We start from the raw sequence: 18,148 nt of genomic DNA on the forward strand, positions 1-18,148 counted from the left end.
GTTCAGTGTGGGACCTGGAGACCAGGACTTCTTCGAACTGGCTTCGGTGGGACTGAGGTAAAAGCGTAAGCGCGCGCGTGCGTGTCTGTGTGTGTGTCCGTATTGTCTGTTCGTATGTCCGTATGCGTTATGTGCCTCCCCGTGTGTGGCCTGAGGAAAGAGGGGTCAGCGGACACGGGGCGGGTGGGGGCCGGGGTGTCCTCTCGGGATCCGAGGCACAGCTGGATTCGCACCTATATCTTCAGACTCCTATTGCAGTCTCTGTCCCTTGGGACGAAAACTCTCTCCCCTTTTCCGGAGAAAAGCCCGGCCCCTGTTTTGTGGCTGGGGAGGAGGGGAAGGTTCATAGGTGCTGAGGATAGGGTGCAAGAGGGACGTAAAATCACTCTGTACCCCTCCCCCCTCCCCCCGCCCCTTCACGAAAGCTTGTTTGGAGCCGAGGACAGGAGTGTACTTTGAGGTTCGTTCAGGTCGGGGGCTTTTCCAAGCAACACCTGTATTACTCTGTAAAAAGTAGTAAGTCATGCCTCTCTCATTGGGGCAGGAGGAGAGAGACTTGGAGTGGTGGTCAGTACAGATGGGGGGAAGAACAAAAGCTGTCAGAATCTGCTTTTAATTAATGTGAGAAACCATCAAATCTGGAAGGGACTTTAGAAATTGTGGGCTCCTACATTGAGAGCCAGAAGGGAACGTGTAAGTCATCGATTCCAGCCCTGTAATATTACCAATGAGGAAACTGAAGCCTAGACAGGTTAAATGACTTGAACAATATTAATCAGGTGGTAAGGTGCGGCGTTGGGGATTAAACCAGGTGACTATAAATTGGGTGGTGTTTCCAGTGTATGAATTGAATTGAACCACAGAATTTTACAGAGAAGGAAACTGAGGCCTAGAGAGGCAAACTTAACTTGCCCATATCAAACAGCTCCTAAATCTTTAAGCTTCTGATTCAAAATCCAGTGCTTTTACACTCCCCTCCCCAATTGCCTTCCTCTTTGTCTCATGGCTTCCAATCAAAAATCTGGCCACCTATGACAATTTCCTATTAATCAGTTTTAGAAATTGCTGATAAGTTTTAATGATGACTTTAAAATTTTCTATCTGGACAGTGTCAGCACTGTCCTCATGCTTGGTCACTGACATCTCCTGAGACTCATACCAGGTGGTCCTGGTATTAGTAATGTGTTAATGAACTGGCTTACCCCACACACATTTGAATGGACACAGCTGTCACAAGGTGCTCCTGTTTATTTGTTAACTGAATTAAGACTATTTACTAATAAGTAAGACTAAGTAATTTAGTAATAAGGAAGACTGTTTAGTAATAAAATAGTGAAAATAACTATACCAGTAAGTCTGGGAAAAAATATCTCCCATTTCCTAAGTACAGTGACCTTTTCTCACTTCCCATTCTACTTGAAGTCTCACCGTATGACACTTGTGACCACTCACTGCTAGAAACTTTCTACTACTCTGTTGGCTTTCTTTCATTGATATTCACTGTCCTGGTTCACCTCCTACCTCTCTGATCACTTCTGTGGCCCCTATCCCTCCTTCTGTTCCCTTACAGAGGCTTCTGCCTTCAACCTCATCTTATACTTTCTTCCTTCGTGATCTCCTCCACTCATAAAGATAGCTTTATATCTGTATCCCTGTACTTACAACACTGTATCCCCAAACTCATATCTAACCAAATGCTTTGGTCATGTTTCTTTCTTACCATCCTGGCCCCCAGAAGAATTCTCTTTATCCTGGAGAGTTTAGAGTTGAGCCTATAGAATATTTAGAAGTCTTCAACATGGAAAGTATTATTGAAGCTATGAGAGAACCATAGAAGTTGTACATGGAGAAAAGTGGAGGAGGCAGAGATAGAACCTTGTGATATATCCACAGGTAGGGGTGGGAGAAGGAAAGGGGGGAAGGGAAGAATCTCCCTAGAGTTAACAACAACCAGGAAAAGTCTTTCCTTCAAGGCCTAGCCTAAATGCCACCTCGAAGCCTTTCCTAATTCCCCTAGATAGATAAATTCATGCCGTATTAACCACATTTTCTCTTTTGACTAAATTGATTTAGACAGATCGAAGGAGTATTGAAGATATAGTTTACTTAAATTTTGGCAAAGGCTCTACGTGTTATGCTTGTGGATGGAGTAGATAAGTAAGGACTGGACAATATAACGTTAGTGTTCATCAAAGGGTCAGGTACAAAGAATAATGAGAGTATGGCCTGGAAGGAGGCCTCCAGTGGGGTGCCCCGGGAGCTTCGCTCGGCTTATGCCATTCAACATTTTAATCATTTGTAAGATCTTAACATAGGATCATAGATTTATAGCTTGAAAGAACCTCAGAGGTCATCTAGTCTATCTCCTTCACTTTATAAATGAGGATGTTGAAGCCCAGCAAAGTTAAGTGATTTGCCCAAAATCACACAAGTAATCAATTAAAAAACCAGAATTTAAATTGAGGTTCTCTGGCTCCAAATCTAAAGTCCTTTCTACTGTATCATACTGCTTCATTTCTTGAATAAAAGCATAAATTATGTGTGTCAAACTTACATATGGCACAAAGATAGTGAGGATAACTAACTTTGAATCTGAGTCAGGACAAAAAAAAAATCCTGACAGGCCAGAACCAAATATAATAAGGTAAAGTTTATTAGGGATCAATATAAAGTTTGGTTTAACAATCAAGTTTACACATAGGAGTAAAAGCACAGAAGAAGAGATTGGCGATACAAAGGTTGGTGATGATTATTTTGGGACTTGAATGTTAAAGGACATGGGAGGTGATGAAATTCAGATCGAGGGAGGCTGGCTTTAAAAAAGGGAAGACTGTTTCCCCTAGAAGTGACTGAAGTAAAGACATCAGACACCAATAAAAACATATCTTGAACAATTACCTCTTCCTCACATACCAAAGGAAAGTATGAAAGCAGAGATACAGTTTCTGAGGTAAAATGGTAATCTGGTGAATTGCAACTGGATGATCTCATCTATTAATTCATCCATAGAAAATGAAGGTATAAAGGGTAATGAAACTGAGGGTTTAAACAGCATGTATATCTCAGTATTTGAACTAAATTTGTTGGGGCAGGAGGATTTAATTTGTCTACCTGCTTAGGATGAAAGGCAATGAGTGTCTCTTTTTGTATGTTTCATATATCTGTGTAAGTATATGGTCTTTTTTTATTTTTAGTGATCAGATCTAGTAGAAATTTTTTTATTGTTGAATATTCAAACAATTGTTTGGAGAGTTGTTGCCATTTAGAGATTCCTTTCTATTAGCTAATTGTACCAGTCAGACACAGGTCTGGATCTTATAGACTCTTGTGAAAAGTCCTTATGGAAAAGGCTAGAAAGTTCTACATTATTACCATATAAATTACCATATACTGTTGCGAGTCAATAAACATTTATTAAGCACCTACTGTGGTCCAGGCACTTCATATCCAGAGCTGGGGGATACAAAGAAAGGCAAAAGGCAGTGCCTGCTGTCAAACTGGGGTTTTACACCATTAAAATGACAACCTAGGAGCAGTGTTTATCAAAGATACATAGTAGTTTTATGAGAATAAGCTAATATCCATCTTGTCATATATATTAAAATACTAATGTTTTAAGATACAGTGTATGTTAATATAAACAGATAGATTTTTTATTTTAATCAACTAATAGCTTTTAAATGTCATCTTGAAAAATGTAGTTAATCATATGTGTTTCTTAATTTCAATTTTCTACAAATTTGAGACCCTAATGTTTTGCTTCCAAAAGATCCAAATGGGGGCACCTAGGTGGCACAGTGGATAGAGCACCGGCTCTGGAGTCAGGAGAACCTGAGTTCAAATGTGGCCTCAGACACTTGACACTCACTAGCTTGGGAAAGTCACATAACCCCGATTGCCTCAAAAAAAAAAAAAGATCTCAATGGAACTCTATGCTTGTCAAACACTAGTGCCACATTGCTTCCTTATGCTCATATAGTAGATGATTTCTGTATTTTGGATCAGTGACTTTCTCTGCATGCAGCTCCTTGAGGCTGGAACCAAGCATCTGTGGTTTATACTTCCTTAATGCTGATTTTTTCCCCCTTTATCACTTTATCAGTCCTTGATAGAAACTCATGATCCAGCCTTTGTGGCTCCAGAGAATTTGTGCTCTGTCAGAGAGAAAAACATTTGTACTCTCTTCCTCCATCCCCTAATTACTCAAAAGTCCATTTGGGCAAGAGCCCGATCCTTTGTTGATCTCCAGATTCCTTAGTTTCTTGCTCTACAGGGAAAACTTGGGTTCCTGAAGAGAATTCCATTCAGCTTAAAAATACACATTTGATGGACCTCCAGTTTCAATACCAGGAGGGAACAAGGCCTTGACAGACACCAGACCTACTGCAGGATATGGGATGTTCATGTTCAAAGCTAGAGATTTATACAAAGAAAAATCCGTTCCTTCCAGTACCAGGGTAATTTCTGACCGTCATGCTCAAGGAGTTGGATTGGAAGCATGATGTCCAAAGAGCAGTGAGAAGGTGGAGAATTTGAACCAAAGGCCTTTACCAAATAGAGGTGAGGATGGTAAAAACTTGACCCCTGCCAAATAGAGATGAGAATGGTTAAAAAAAAATGAGACTTGGGGAAAAGAAAAGGACCAAAACTGGATCATGGCTTTTCCCTCTTCTTACTGAGTGAGTGTATTTGAAGATTCATCTGTTACTGTAGAAATTAAGGTAAACTGATGCACAAAGTTCCAAGCAAGTTCAATTTATTGATAAGGCTAGCAGTTACCAATTAAAGGGGTCTTTAGCACCTCAGCAAACCAAAAGACCCCAAATAAGGGCAAACATCATTTTTACAGACAAAAGGAGGAACGTCCAAAAACTAGAAAGCAGCATCATAAATGGGAAATGTTTTCCTCCATGATTGGTTACAAAGCTTGTTGCATCATAGATGAAGAAAACAGTATGATTTGTTACACAGTCTGAAGCATCACAGGCATGAGGAACAGTATGATTGGCTGGAAGTTAAGAATGAGCAGCTAGCAACAACTCCGCCTTCCATCCTGTCACAAAGAAATGTTCATTGTTTGAGTCCAGTTGCAAGTACAGTTTAGACACAGTGGATCAGACTCCCTGGTGTTCACCTGCATCCTTCAAGGACAGCAGATGTTCTTGAGGCAAGAATTTAGAACAGGAGAACTGAACTTCTAAACTTAGAGAAAATGAGTGATTTACAGGAATGTTGAATTTCCAAACTTAACTCTGAGACAAATGAAATATGACTTAGGCACTTACAAAAATGTTGGTAGTGATACAGAATGGAATCAATAACAGAATCAATTTGATTTTCCCAATTTTTACCTCATAGGGCCTCTATATCGTGTCCTGTCCTCTCCTTTCATTTTCACTGAAGGAAAATTCTTTCAACCCATTACTCAATGGAGATCATCCCTGCGCTGGTTGAAGCCACAGAGGAGAAGAGTAGCTTATTTTATAACACCATCTTTCCTTCATGTGTGCAGCTATAAAATGACCTGGTTGTAAATTATGATGTTGCAAAGAATGGCTGAGCTAAGGGGGCCTCATAAAGATGGGAGCCAGGCAAGGCCTATTGTCACTGATACGGATGGGAAGACTTCACCAATACAGTAGCTCTGGCATCTGTCAGAGAAGATTAGTAGTAGTTGTGGAACCTCTGAGTTGCTCAGCTGAGATTTAGCTCACTGTGTATAATCATAGGAAGAAAGGTAAAGCATAGAAAGAACAGGCTGCTTCTGTTAAAAGCATAATCTGTTCATTGTCCTGCACTCCAAAAACCCAGGGAAATCTCTTTAGAGGTTTCTTCCCTTTCTTTCCTCAATCTTTCTATCTGTGAAATGAAATGAGCAATAGCTAGAATTCCTTACCATTAAAAGTCTGTCACATGTTACTGTTTTGCATACTTTTCCTTCTCTTATTTCATGGGACTTTACCAAGAATGATTTGACATAGATAAAGTATAATGTGTGAGGTGTTTTACTAAGAGATAATGAAAAATGATTTTTATAAGTCGTTTATGGAATCATCATAAAACAAGACCATTCTCCCTCAATGTCTCCTTCTTTTCTTCCCCAGCCCCCAGTTCTCAGGACTCTGCCTTTTTGTAAGAGAAAAAGGACAGAAGAAGAGGGAATAATGCCAACATTCCTGGCAGTCAGGTACCAGGTGAATTGGGTGTTTCTCTCTCCCCTGAAATGTTGTCACAATTTCCAGAGTACGGCAACTTTCTCTACTCTTCATGGATCTTCTCTACCCACATGGAGTGTGAAGAATATCTCTCATTAACGAGGCTCTTCCTCAGTAGGGCCCAGTGATAGGCACAGTGACACAGAGTCAAGCTGTCCTTCTACCTTAGGTCATTGGCCTCTACTTTTCCCCTTACCACATGGTACTCAGAGCCTTCAACATTGCCTCTGTCTCTCCAAATGTTTTCAATTTTACCCCTTCCCCTGGGGTTGTGGCTTCCATGGCTGAGTAAGAATGTCTTTGTATTTTAGGCATCAGTGACATTCAAGGATGTAGCTGTGAACTTTAGCCAGGAGGAGTGGGGACAGCTGAACTCTGCTCAGAGGGACCTGTACAAGGATGTGATGCTGGAGAACTATAGAAACCTCGTGTCACTGGGTAAGAGAGGCTTCCACCCTGTGATCTAGCATCTGCCCCATGTTAAAACATTCCTCTGTTAAATGGGAGTGAGTACAGAGATGTGCTTGTAGTTATTTATATTTATTTCACTGTGACTATGTCTGAAGTGTGGTCACATAAGAGATACTTACAGAAACTACTTTGAAACCTTGCTGCACTGGGATATAACTGAAGGTAACAATGAAGTCTTGCTGCTTAGAGAAAGGTGGAATGCCACAGACTTTTTAAAGAAATCTATCTCCAGAATAAGAAAAAGTAGAGGAGCGAGTATATGGTACAAGAAGTTCTTGAATTTAGAAGGGTGAGGGGTGAGGGGCTCAAAAGCAGAGGAGTCACCTGCTGAGTCAAAAACTGACAGGGTGGGGAAACAAAGGCATGGGGCAGAGCTCATTGGAATAGCTCAGAATGATGGGAGAACAGAGTATCTAGTAGGCATTAAGGTGTACAGTGAAGCCAGTAGGCCAATACTATAGTATATGGAACAATAGGCAGAGGAAAAAAAGTCCTGGGTGGGAGGGGGGAACTCAAATTTAAAAAGGTAATAGAGATGGCTGCATTATCTGTGTGTTTTATTTTGTTGAATTTTTAATTTTTTTAATATTTTTGACATGCCCTAAGTAGAAGAGAAATTTTTTATTTTAAAATCTGTGCTGGAGGATAGGGTGTGCTACAGAAAGGTGCTATGACTTAACACTGGTGACAAGGAGGTGACTAGACTAAAGAAAATGAAGGCCTCTATAAACACAAGCCCCAGCAATGATATTATGGAGCCTGCTGGAAGAGGGAAACTTTGGGAGGGAAACTACCTAAATCAGTTGGGGGCCAGTACTGTCAAGATCTTTTAGGCACTCAATATCAGAATACCTGGACGCTGAACCTGACAAAATAAAGAACAAAACCATAGCGAGAGAAGGAATTTCAGTGGACACTATCGAGCAAGTGAACAGAACCAAGAGAATAATTTACGGAGAAACAGTAATGTTTTTAAAATAATCAGTCAACATTAAAAGACTTTGGAGCTCTGATTAATGCAGGGACCCACCACAATTCCAAAGGACTCCTGGTGAAACATTGTGTCTACCTCCAAATAGAGAGCTGAGGGACTCAGTGTTGTGTGAAAACATGGAAACCAGTCCCTGCCGGTGCTGTAGTGCTACTGCTGCATCAGTAATTATAAAAGTATTTCAGAGAGCTCAGGAGTGAATAGAAAGACCAAGATATTGTAAAGAGTTAATGAGTATATGAGTGAGTCTGTATGAGAATTATATTTATGACTTCTGGGACAGTTCTGTGTTTTTGGACAAAACTCTGTGACCATGGCTAAGTCACTTAGCCTCCATGAGTCTGTTTCTACTTTTCTAAAGTAGGGATAATAATGCCTATCATATTTACTTCATGGGTTTATAATAAAATTGTGACAGTGTATGTAAAGGATTTGCAAACAGTGCCATCCATATAAATGTTGACTGATACTGACATTTCCTTTCCACCAATAGGACTTCCAATATCTAAACCTGATGTGATCTTCCAGTTGGAACAAGGCAAAGAGCCATGGTTACTTGGTCTGCCAAGAGCTAAAGAAAGAGAGTTGCCAAACAATTCTTCTTTGGGTGAGTATTGAGAACCAGAAATAAAGAAATCACTGTTAAGTACAGCCTGGCAGTTTGGTGAGAGATCACTGTTCTCAGTGGTCTCAAGGCCTGCTACAGTTGTTATTGCCATGAGCAACACAGGCAGGAAAGCTGTGTCTCCTATCTTCCCCAGGGTGAAGTATCACCTTTTCCTTAGTTGTGATTCCTCTTCTTCCCTTTTCATGTGTCTTTTACTATCTACTAGCACTTCCTCTCAATTTGCCTTTTCCTAGCATCACCTCCCTTACTGACTGAAAGTTAATTTTTCTGGATTCCATCATATAATTCAATCTCTGCCCTTCCTACTCATTAGACTCCACATTGCTCTGGTGACTTTTCCCACAGTCCTGGATTTCATGTTTTCTGCTCACTTTGCTTAGGGAGCTAATCACTTTTCTCCAGCTTCTTAATGAGCAAGGGGCCCAATAACCCAATTTTGTTTCCTGCTTCCTGTATTTTTTCTGTCTAAATGTTTTGGGGTCATTATTTTCAGTTTCATTATCCTTTCTGTTGGAACTTTTTCTTTTCTTTTTTTTTAAATAACACAGAGAACTTATTATAGTTGTGTTTTCTCTTGGTTTCAGACTGGAAGAGTTGTGACACCCGGAAGTCATCTCCAAAGCAGAAAATTCCAGAAGAAGTGGAATCATTAGGAACATTAACAGTAGACTCTGCATGTAGAGGAGTTCGAGTACCTGGTGGCACATTGGACAGGAAGAAGGAAAACTCTGAAGGGAAGACATGGGAGACGTTCCTTTCCCGTGAGAGAGATTCTAGGCATCTGTTAATTATTCCCCCCCAAAACACCACTAAGGGGCAAGGCCAAGAATACAACCAATGTGGGGAAACTATTGACTGGTCATCTATTACTCAACATCAGAGAAGTCATACTGGAGAGAGTCCCTATGAATGTAATGAATGTGGGAAAATCTTTAGCTGGAAATGTAATCTAACACGACATCTGCTAACACATACTGGAGAAAAACCTTATAAATGTAAGGAATGTGGAAAATGCTTCTTGAACCATTCTTACCTTACTTCCCATAAGCGAATTCACACTGGAGAGAAGCCCTATGAATGTGGTGAATGTGGAAAAGCCTTCTCTAAACATTCATCCCTTACTGAACATGAACGAATTCATACTGGAGAGAAGCCTTATAAATGTAATGAATGTGGAAAAGCTTTCAGGCATAGAAGTGCCATTATGAGACATCATATGACTCATACAGGAGACAGTCCCTATAAATGTAGTGAATGTGGGAAACCATTCTTAAACCCTTCATCCCTAATGGTTCATGAAAGAATTCATACTGGAGAGAAGCCCTATGAATGTGATGAATGTGGAAAAGCCTTTGCTAGACATTCATCCCTTTCTCTACATCAGAGGATCCATACTCAAGAAAAGTCCTTTGGATGTAATGAATGTGGAAAAACCTTCTTTGATTTTCCATCACTTACTCGACATCAAAAAACCCATTCTGGAGAGAAACCCTATCTATGCAGTGTGTGTGGAAAAACTTTTTGTAGCAAGGCATCAATCATCCAACATCAGCGACGTTATGCCAGAGAGTAACCCTGAGAATATGATGTCTTAGGCAAAACCTCAGGTTTATCACTTTGTTAAATACGAAATACAAGTTAGCACAAGATTGGTGCTACCCCAAAACAAATATTTTCATATGTACTTCCCCTAAGCTGATAATATTGGCAGTGGTGGTTTTAAAAGGATAAAATTCAATGTTGGAAAGGCTGTGAAAAAACAGGCACACTCTAACACTACTGATATAGCCATGAATTGGTGCCTCCTTTTGAAAGCATTATATAATATCTACAAAACTTTATATCTTTTTATTTAATCATTCTAGTACCAGAACTATACCCTAAGAATGTTATATATGGTGGAAAAGGAGTTGGGGGGGAAGAGGAAAAGAAAGACCTATCCCTGCCCGCTGAAAAGCGTAACAATAAATCGTTGCCACTTTGACTTAAAGAATGCTTGAGTCTGTGAATTCATTCCAGACGACCCCATCCGGTTCTCCAGTCTTTGAGGGGTCTCAACGTCTCAGATCGCAACAGCTTCCTCTCTAGCCAACTCTGAGCCTCAGTTTCCCCATCCATACTGCCCACAAGCAAGTGGCGATTACCATGGTGACTCGCCTCTGCCCAGGACCCTCTCTGAGCCTGCGCTGACGGATATCCCAGACTACATTTCCCAAAGGAGCTAGAGTCCCAAGGTATGGGGACTTGGACTCAATTTCCCAGAAGACCTTTCCACTTGGAGTAGTTCAATGCCCTTACAAGCTTTAGGAACCTGGGGCAGGGAACCGCTGAGGCTGCTGGGAAGGAGAGTCCGCGCGGGGCGTTAGGGTGTGCGCAGGCGTCGTTCGGCTTGGGACTTGGAGCCTGGAGCTTGTGTGGACTGGCTCAGGTGGGACGGTGGTAAAAATATGCGTGTGTATCTGTGTATGTCTGTATGTGTGTCCGTGTGTGTACATTTATGTGTGGCCTGAAGGAAGCGGCTGGATCAACAAGGGGAGGGGGTCTCTGGGAATCCAAGTCATGGATTCGCACCCAGATCTTCAGATTCCTAATGCTATTTCTGCCCCGTGGAACGAAAACACCCTCCACCCCACCCCCGCCCCTTTTTGAACAAAAGCCCCGCTCCCTGTGACAGTTGTTCTCCAGCCTTATTTGGAGGGGATGGGAAGGTGCAAGGACATAACACCCCCTCCCTCCCCTCTCCACCTGTCTCCCCCCCCCATACAGGAAAGCTCATTTGGTTCAAGTCCATGACTTTTTTGTTTTTGATCCATTTATTTTTATTCTTTATATTTGTATACCCAGTGCCTAAATAAATGCTTGCTGATCGATTTATTGATTGCTTGATTCGCCTCCTCCCCTCCTATCCTCCATCCTTCCTTTGCAGCAAAGGGGGAGCGAACAGTTGCGCAGAGCCCACCAACACATCAACCTCACTTGTTGGTGCTGTCGTCCACCCACGTAGGCCCCCACTCTTCCAGTGAAAGGAGAGAGGTATAATTCCTCCTCCCTCCACCAGTGCCAAGATAAGCTTTTATAATTATTGAGCATTCAGTTTTCTCTTACTGCCCTTTTCAGCCTATTGGTTTTCTCTTGGTTTATATTGCCTTCCTGGTTCTACTTAATTCACTCTGCATAAATTCAGTTAGCCAATAAATATTTATGAAATTGCCTTGGATCACTGTATTGCTGAGAAGAAGGAAGTCAGTCACAGCTGATCATCACACAATGTTGCTGATACTGTGTACAATGTTCTCGTTCTGCTCACTTCACTCAGCATCAGTTCATGTAAGTTTTTCCAGGTTTTTCTAGAATCTGCCTGCTCATCATTTCTTATGGAACAATAGTAGTAGTCCATTACATTCATATACCACAACTTGTTCAGCCATTCCCCAATTGATGGACATTCTTTCAATTTCCAATTCTTTGCCACCACAAAAAGAGCTGCTATAAATATCAATAAATATTTATTAAGCACCTACTATGTGCCAGGCTCTGTGCTAAGTAAGTACTGGTGTTACAAAGAGGCAAAAGATAGTCCCTACTCTTGAGTAGCTCACAATCTAATAATACATATTTTCTCCTTATTTTTCTGGATGTCTCATAATTTTTTTTTTTTTTGCAGGACTATAAACCATGACATGTACACATCACGGTTTGTCTAGCCATTCCTCGGTAGAGAGGTGCCCATTTTCTTTTCAGTTCTTTCCTAACACAAAAAGTGCTGCTTTGAATATTTTGATCAATAGGAGACCTTTCTGCCTTTGACTACCTAAAGCATGTACCCAGCAGTGGGAGCTCTGAGTTGAAGCCTATGAATAATTTAGTAACTTTTCCCCCCATATAATTCCAAATTGTTTTCCTGAATAGTTGGGCCAATTCATAACTCCACGAGTAATGTATTAGTTTGCAGGTCTTCCCACAGCCTCTTAAGTATTGACTCTTACTGTCTTTTGTCTTCTTTGCCAATTTGCTGGGTCTTAGGTGAAATCTTAAAGTTGTTTAATTTGCATTTCTCTTCCAAGTAATTCAGTCAAATTCACAGCTTCTTAGCACTGTGCTCACCCCTGCTTTTCTAGCTGGACCTTTTCCTGAGTACTGGAAGTCTTCTGTCTTCTCTCTCTCCTTGTGTAGCCCTGAGCTGGATGAAGGCACTCACTGTAGTTACTTTGAATTTCTTGATTATTATTAGGGCTGCTGTACTTTTTTTTATCATTACTAGAATATTTGTGTGTGAACTGATCTGCTCACCATCATACTGGGAGAGAGTTCTTTTTCATTGGCTGTTTTTGGTTCACTTTATTTAAAAATATGGCATTTATTATTTGTCTTTAAAAAATTTACTTTTCCTTCTGGATTTATGTACCTCACCTGTTATTTTTCTGCTTTGGTGCTAGTGTCATACTGAACTTTTTCTTTTGGAGGTTTTTTCTTTTTCTTTCTTTTTTTTTTTTTTTGTTTGTTTGTTTGTTTTTTTTTATATTCCCAGTAGTTTTTCTCTGGATTTTCTTGTTACTGTTTGCCACCTCCTCTTTCCACCAGGGTCACAAGATTTCTTCTACACAAGTCTCCTCAAGTTGGGTGTTCTCAGCCTTCTCAAATTAGGGTCCCAGCTACATCTCTGTCCAGATTAACTCAATGGGAGAAAGGACTGACTTCAGGTCCCTTCGTTTTTGAGCACATAAACCCTCTTTTCTCTATCTGGGTTTGTGCTGCTGTCTCTTTTGCACTCTTCTCTTCCCCCTCTTAAATTAAAAAAAAAAAGTTTCACACTCTTCTCTTTCCACAGTTGGACAAGGTTGTTTTTTTTTTCCTGTCTTTTATGGAGTGAGGGGTGGAAGGAGGTTATAAGTCACTGCTAGGGAGCTGCTGGGTTGGGGGGCCACTGCAATCATACCCTGAGACATAAGCCAGTGAGGCTGCTTGTTCTGGCTGTGCCCAAAATTCGGGGTGGTCTTGGAGACTTGATAAAGAGAGTGAATGCTTTCAGCATTTCAACTGTCCAGTGTTGCTTTTATGACACTGTTTCCTTGTAGGATTTCAACTGTCCAGTGTTGCTTCCACAACACTGTTTCCTTGTGTGGGGTTTCTGGCTCAGCTTGTTGATTCAGCTTTCATTACTGTAGCTTTGGTGTGTTTTTCTGACTTATACAACTACCCTGCTATCTTGCCAATTTAGTGATCCTCCATCCCTTTTTCTATCAATACTCAGAGAGAGAAAGCTGAACGTGGTAGTAATCAAGGACTAGAGAGTCTCTTGTTCTTGTATATAGTAGTTCAGGGGAATCATAGAATCTCGGTAACCTTCAAGGAGAGCTCAAAGTTGGGGATAGAGATTTTGGAATCAACATAGAAATTTATACCTGGACACTGAGCAATGACAGTGGGTAACCTTGTTATGAAAGCCCTGTAAAGAGACATGCAGCAGGCTAAAGCAGTAGTGCCTTGTGAGGAGTGGGAAGAGATGAGAAAGAAAAGAAGAGAACCTTCAGAGAGTTAGCAGAACCATGAAAGTCCTTCCATCATGGCCCAGCATAGGTGCTATCTTCTTTTTCAGGGCTTTTCTGACTCCCCCAGATAGAATGAAGTACAAGACTAATGTCATTCTCCTTTTGATAGGGTTACTGAACATGTACATCAATGGGATGCTTTGACAATGATTATCTAGATTTTGGCAGAGTCAGTGATGCTGTCCTTGTGGACAGGATGGAGATACAGACAGGGTAATAGTACTGTAAAGTGGATTCAGATTTATTTTCATGAATCCAATGTAAACCTATACAAAAGTAGATGTTGAAGGTGCTAAAGAAGGAGGAGAAAATTTGGAAACATGGACACTAGAGGAGGTAGGAGAGGATGGAATCCAGTAGATGGTTTTAGAAAAGGTTGCCTCTCCCTCTGAGATTGCGGGGAAGGATGAGACCATAGACAGAAATAGAATTCTATGAAGAACTGCTACTGAATGAACTGGTTTCTTTTCCCATAAATAAAGTTTGAAACTAAGTCATCCACTGAAAATGAAGTTGTGGTTGGGGGAGGAATTTAGGGCTTAAAGTAAATGTATGACCTCAAACTCTTGAAAAGCAGCAATCAGTAAAACCATTGTTATTTGTTAAATAATAGTGGGATTGACTAGACAAAAATAAAAATGATAGAACTCAGTAATCTAGTGTTTGACAAAAACATAAACGTAAATTACTTAGGAAAGAGCTCACTACTTGATAAGAACTAGTGGGAAAACTGGCAATCATTCTGGCAGAAATTAAGTTTGGACTAACATCTTATACTATATTCTATAATAAATTCAAAATGGATACATTACCTGGATATTAAAAATCATACCATAAAAATTTTAGAAGAGAAACAGATCATATACCTTTGATACCTACAGGCAGGAGATGAATTCTTTTTTTATCTTTATTTTTTATATATTTTATTTTTTATCTTTTTTAAAATTAATTTCTTTTGAATGATCAACAATCACTTCCATAAGCTTGTGAGTTTTACATTTTTCTCTCCCTCCCTCCCCACTTCTCTCCCTCCCTCCCCACTTCTCTCCCTAAGACGGTACACAATCTGATATAGGTTATACATATACATTCCTATTAAATATATTTTCACATTAGTGATGTTATAAGTAGGAATTAGAACCAATAGGAGGAACCACCAGAAGGAGGAAACAAAACACAGCAGAAGAAAAAAAAATAGCAAATAGTATGCTTTGATCTGTATTCAAACTCCATAGTTCTTTCTTCTTTGTGGATAGCATTTTCTGTCATGAGGCCTTTGGAGATGTCTTAGATCCTTGTATTTCTGAGAAGGGTTAAGTTTATCAATTAGTCATTGCACAACATGGCTGTTATTGTGTACAACGTTCTCTTGGTTCTGCTCACTTCACTCAGCATCAGACTATACAAGTCTTTCCAGGTATTTCTGAAGTCAGCCTATTCATCATTTCTTATAGCATAATAGTATTCCATCATATTCGTATACCACAACTTGTTCAGCCATTCCCCAACTGATGGGCATTCCCTCAATTTCCAATTCTTTGCAACCACAAAAAGAGCTGCTATAAATATTTTTGTACATGTGGGTCCTTTTCCCATTTGTATGATCTCTCTGGGATATAGCCGTAGAAGTGCTACTGCTGGGTCAAAGGGTATGCATATTTTTATAGCCCTTTGGGCATAGATCCAAATTGCTCTCCAAAATGGTTGTATCATTTCACAACTCCACCAACAATGCATTAGTGTTCCAGTTTTCCCACATCTTCTCCACATTTATCATTTTCCTCTTTTGTCATGTTGGCCAATTGGATAGGTGGGATATGGTACCTCAGAGTTGTTTTGATTTGCATTTCTCTAATCAGTAGTGATTTAGAGCATTTTTTCATATGACTATAGATGGCTTTAATTTCTTCATCTGAGAACTGCCTGTTCATATCCTTTCACCATTTATCAATTGGGGAATGATTAGTATTCTTATAAATTTGACTTAATTCTGTATATATTTTAGAAATGAGGCCCTTATCAGAGAGACTGGTTGTAAAAATTCCCAATTTTCTACTTTCCTTTTAATCTTGGTTGCATTGGGTTTGTTTGTGCAAAAACTTTTCAATTTAATGTAATCAAAGTTATCCATTTTGCTTTTCATAATGTTCTCTATCCAGGAGATGAATTCTTAACCAAACAATGGATAGAGAGAAATGTAAAAGATAAAATAATTTTAATTACATGAAATTGAAAAAATTTGCATAAACAGAATTAATTCATCTAGGATAAAAAGAGAAGAAGTCAATGAGAAAATAAATCTTTGTGTCATATTCCCTGGATAAGGGTTTAGCATCAAAGATATATAGGCAAAAGAATATAAAAGACCAAAAACCATTCCCTGGTAGGTGAGTGAATAAACAATTATGAACAGATAGTTCGCAAAAGAAGAATTGCAAACTATTGACAGCCATATAAAAGAATGTTCCAGATCACTGATAATAAGAGAAGTATAAATCAAACAATCTTGAAATTTTACCTCATAATCATTAAAATGGCAAAGATGACAAATGATGAAAATAGTGTTGAGGAAGTTGTGGAAGAGCAGGCACAATTATGCATAGTTAGTGGAGCTGAGAATTTGTTCAATAATTATGGAAAGTAATTTAGAATTATGCAGATAAAGTGACTAAAATAACCATTACCTTATACCCAGAGATTCCGTAGTACTAGGCACATACCCTAGCAAGGTAATTGTCAAAAAGAAAAGCTCCATGTATACCCGTATATTGCAGCATTTTTTGTCATAGCAAAGAACCAGAAACAAAGTAGATAGATGCTTATTGATTGGAAAATAGCTGAACAAATTGTGGTGCATGAGTGTGATAGAATATTATTGTGCTGTAAGAAACAACTAACGTGATGAATATAGAGAATCACGGAAAGACTAACATGGACTGATACAAAGTGAAGTAATCAGAGCTAGGAAAACAATAATTACATAAATGTAAATAGAATGAACAACGACAAAACAATGAAGATACATATTCTGAAACTATGAAGAATAATCTTGGTCCCAAATAAGAAATATGAGAAGATACATTGTTCTGTTTCTTTGAGAGATAGGAGGGCAGTATACATGGAATGTGGAACATGTATATATTATCAGATTTTTTTAATGTACCAATCAGTTTTGGTGAATTTTTTTCTTTTACTCTTAAAAAAATGTTATATGGTATATTTCTCTGGGAGGAGAGCAAAGTTTCCAGGGGAAATTTTACTCAATGTAAAAACAGAAGATATAACTAAAATTTGATTAAAAATAAATGTGTGCCTTTGTATCCGATCCAGATTTGGGAGTTTGGCTTTGAGTGGTGGGTGGGAGGAGTAGTAGTTTGTGTAACTTCTTAGGGTAAAAGTAGAGACTGAATGTGTCAGCATGTCTTTGTATGCATCATATATGTTCAAGTATCTGTATGTCTACGTGATGGCATCTGAACCAACATTAGGAACTCTATAATTATTAAATTATAGTGTCATTATTACTTGGTGCTCATATTCTGGATCATTTGCACATTCAGGGTCCTTGGCTTTCCCTGAATATAAGACCTTGAGTTTGAAACGAGAGGCTGTGGTTGTTGAGTCCCTAGTGATGATTTGTTCTTTATTCTATCCCTGTTAACCTTACAAGTGATCCAGTCTTTGCATTGCCAGGAGGTTGTCTCTCTGCCAGGAAAACAGGTAGTTGATCTTCCCTCCCTTACCAAAAGAAGTTCCTGTTGGAGCCTGTGCCTTCGCTGTCCCTCGGATGCCTTAAGACCCTTTGTCTGCAAGAGAATCTGAAATTCCAGAAAAGGATAAGGAGTCCAAACTAGAAGACCCATTCCATGGACCTTCAGGTCATTTCAGTCCAAGAGGGACGGGCAGACACTGAACCCACTCCAAGAACTTGGAGGTCCAAGCTTGAGTCCAGAATTCCACACAGAGAAGGTCCGGTTCATTTCAGTACACAGTAATTCCTGCCTGTTCTCTCCAGGAAGTTGGTTGGGAGCACATCAACCAGAGAGCAGTAAGAAAGCAGTGACTATGGTGGAGAATTTGATCCAAAGGTTTGGGGCCAGAGGTAAGAAGAGCCAAAAATTGAGAATCGGGGAGAAGAACTTGGACATGACCTGGTTAGGGCTGTCCCTAGTCTTGTTGGATGAGCATAATTTACACTTCAACATAAGCTTTTCCACCATATCCGGTAGTTTGCACCTCCTCTCTGTTTCACCATGTATGAGATGGAGAAAACAGGCAGCCTCCTTAAGAGCCC

General features: G+C 39.8%; 1 protein-coding gene and 1 pseudogene across 3 annotated transcripts; both read left to right on the top strand.

The window, feature by feature from the left end:
- LOC114037020 (zinc finger protein 525-like) lies at positions 1-10,293 on the top strand. Of its 3 annotated transcripts, XM_027853803.1 has the most exons (6): positions 1-57; positions 4,451-4,560; positions 6,105-6,194; positions 6,527-6,653; positions 8,171-8,284; positions 8,890-10,293. In XM_027853803.1, exons 3-6 carry the CDS (start codon positions 6,165-6,167, stop codon positions 9,876-9,878), a joined length of 1,260 nt encoding a protein of 419 aa, XP_027709604.1. In that variant the 5' UTR covers positions 1-57; positions 4,451-4,560; positions 6,105-6,164; the 3' UTR covers positions 9,879-10,293. The 3 variants fall into 3 exon arrangements, with proteins under 3 accessions (XP_027709604.1, XP_027709603.1, XP_027709605.1); XM_027853802.1 differs by lacking the exon at positions 4,451-4,560; XM_027853804.1 differs by lacking the exons at positions 1-57; positions 4,451-4,560 and having other exon boundaries at positions 6,103-6,187.
- LOC114037017 overlaps positions 10,293-18,148 on the top strand; it is an 18,913-nt pseudogene continuing 11,057 nt past the window's right edge.

This window comes from Vombatus ursinus, unplaced genomic scaffold (assembly GCF_900497805.2).
Source record: "Vombatus ursinus unplaced genomic scaffold, bare-nosed wombat genome assembly UNPS02010219.1, whole genome shotgun sequence".
Lineage (NCBI taxonomy): Eukaryota > Metazoa > Chordata > Mammalia > Diprotodontia > Vombatidae > Vombatus > Vombatus ursinus.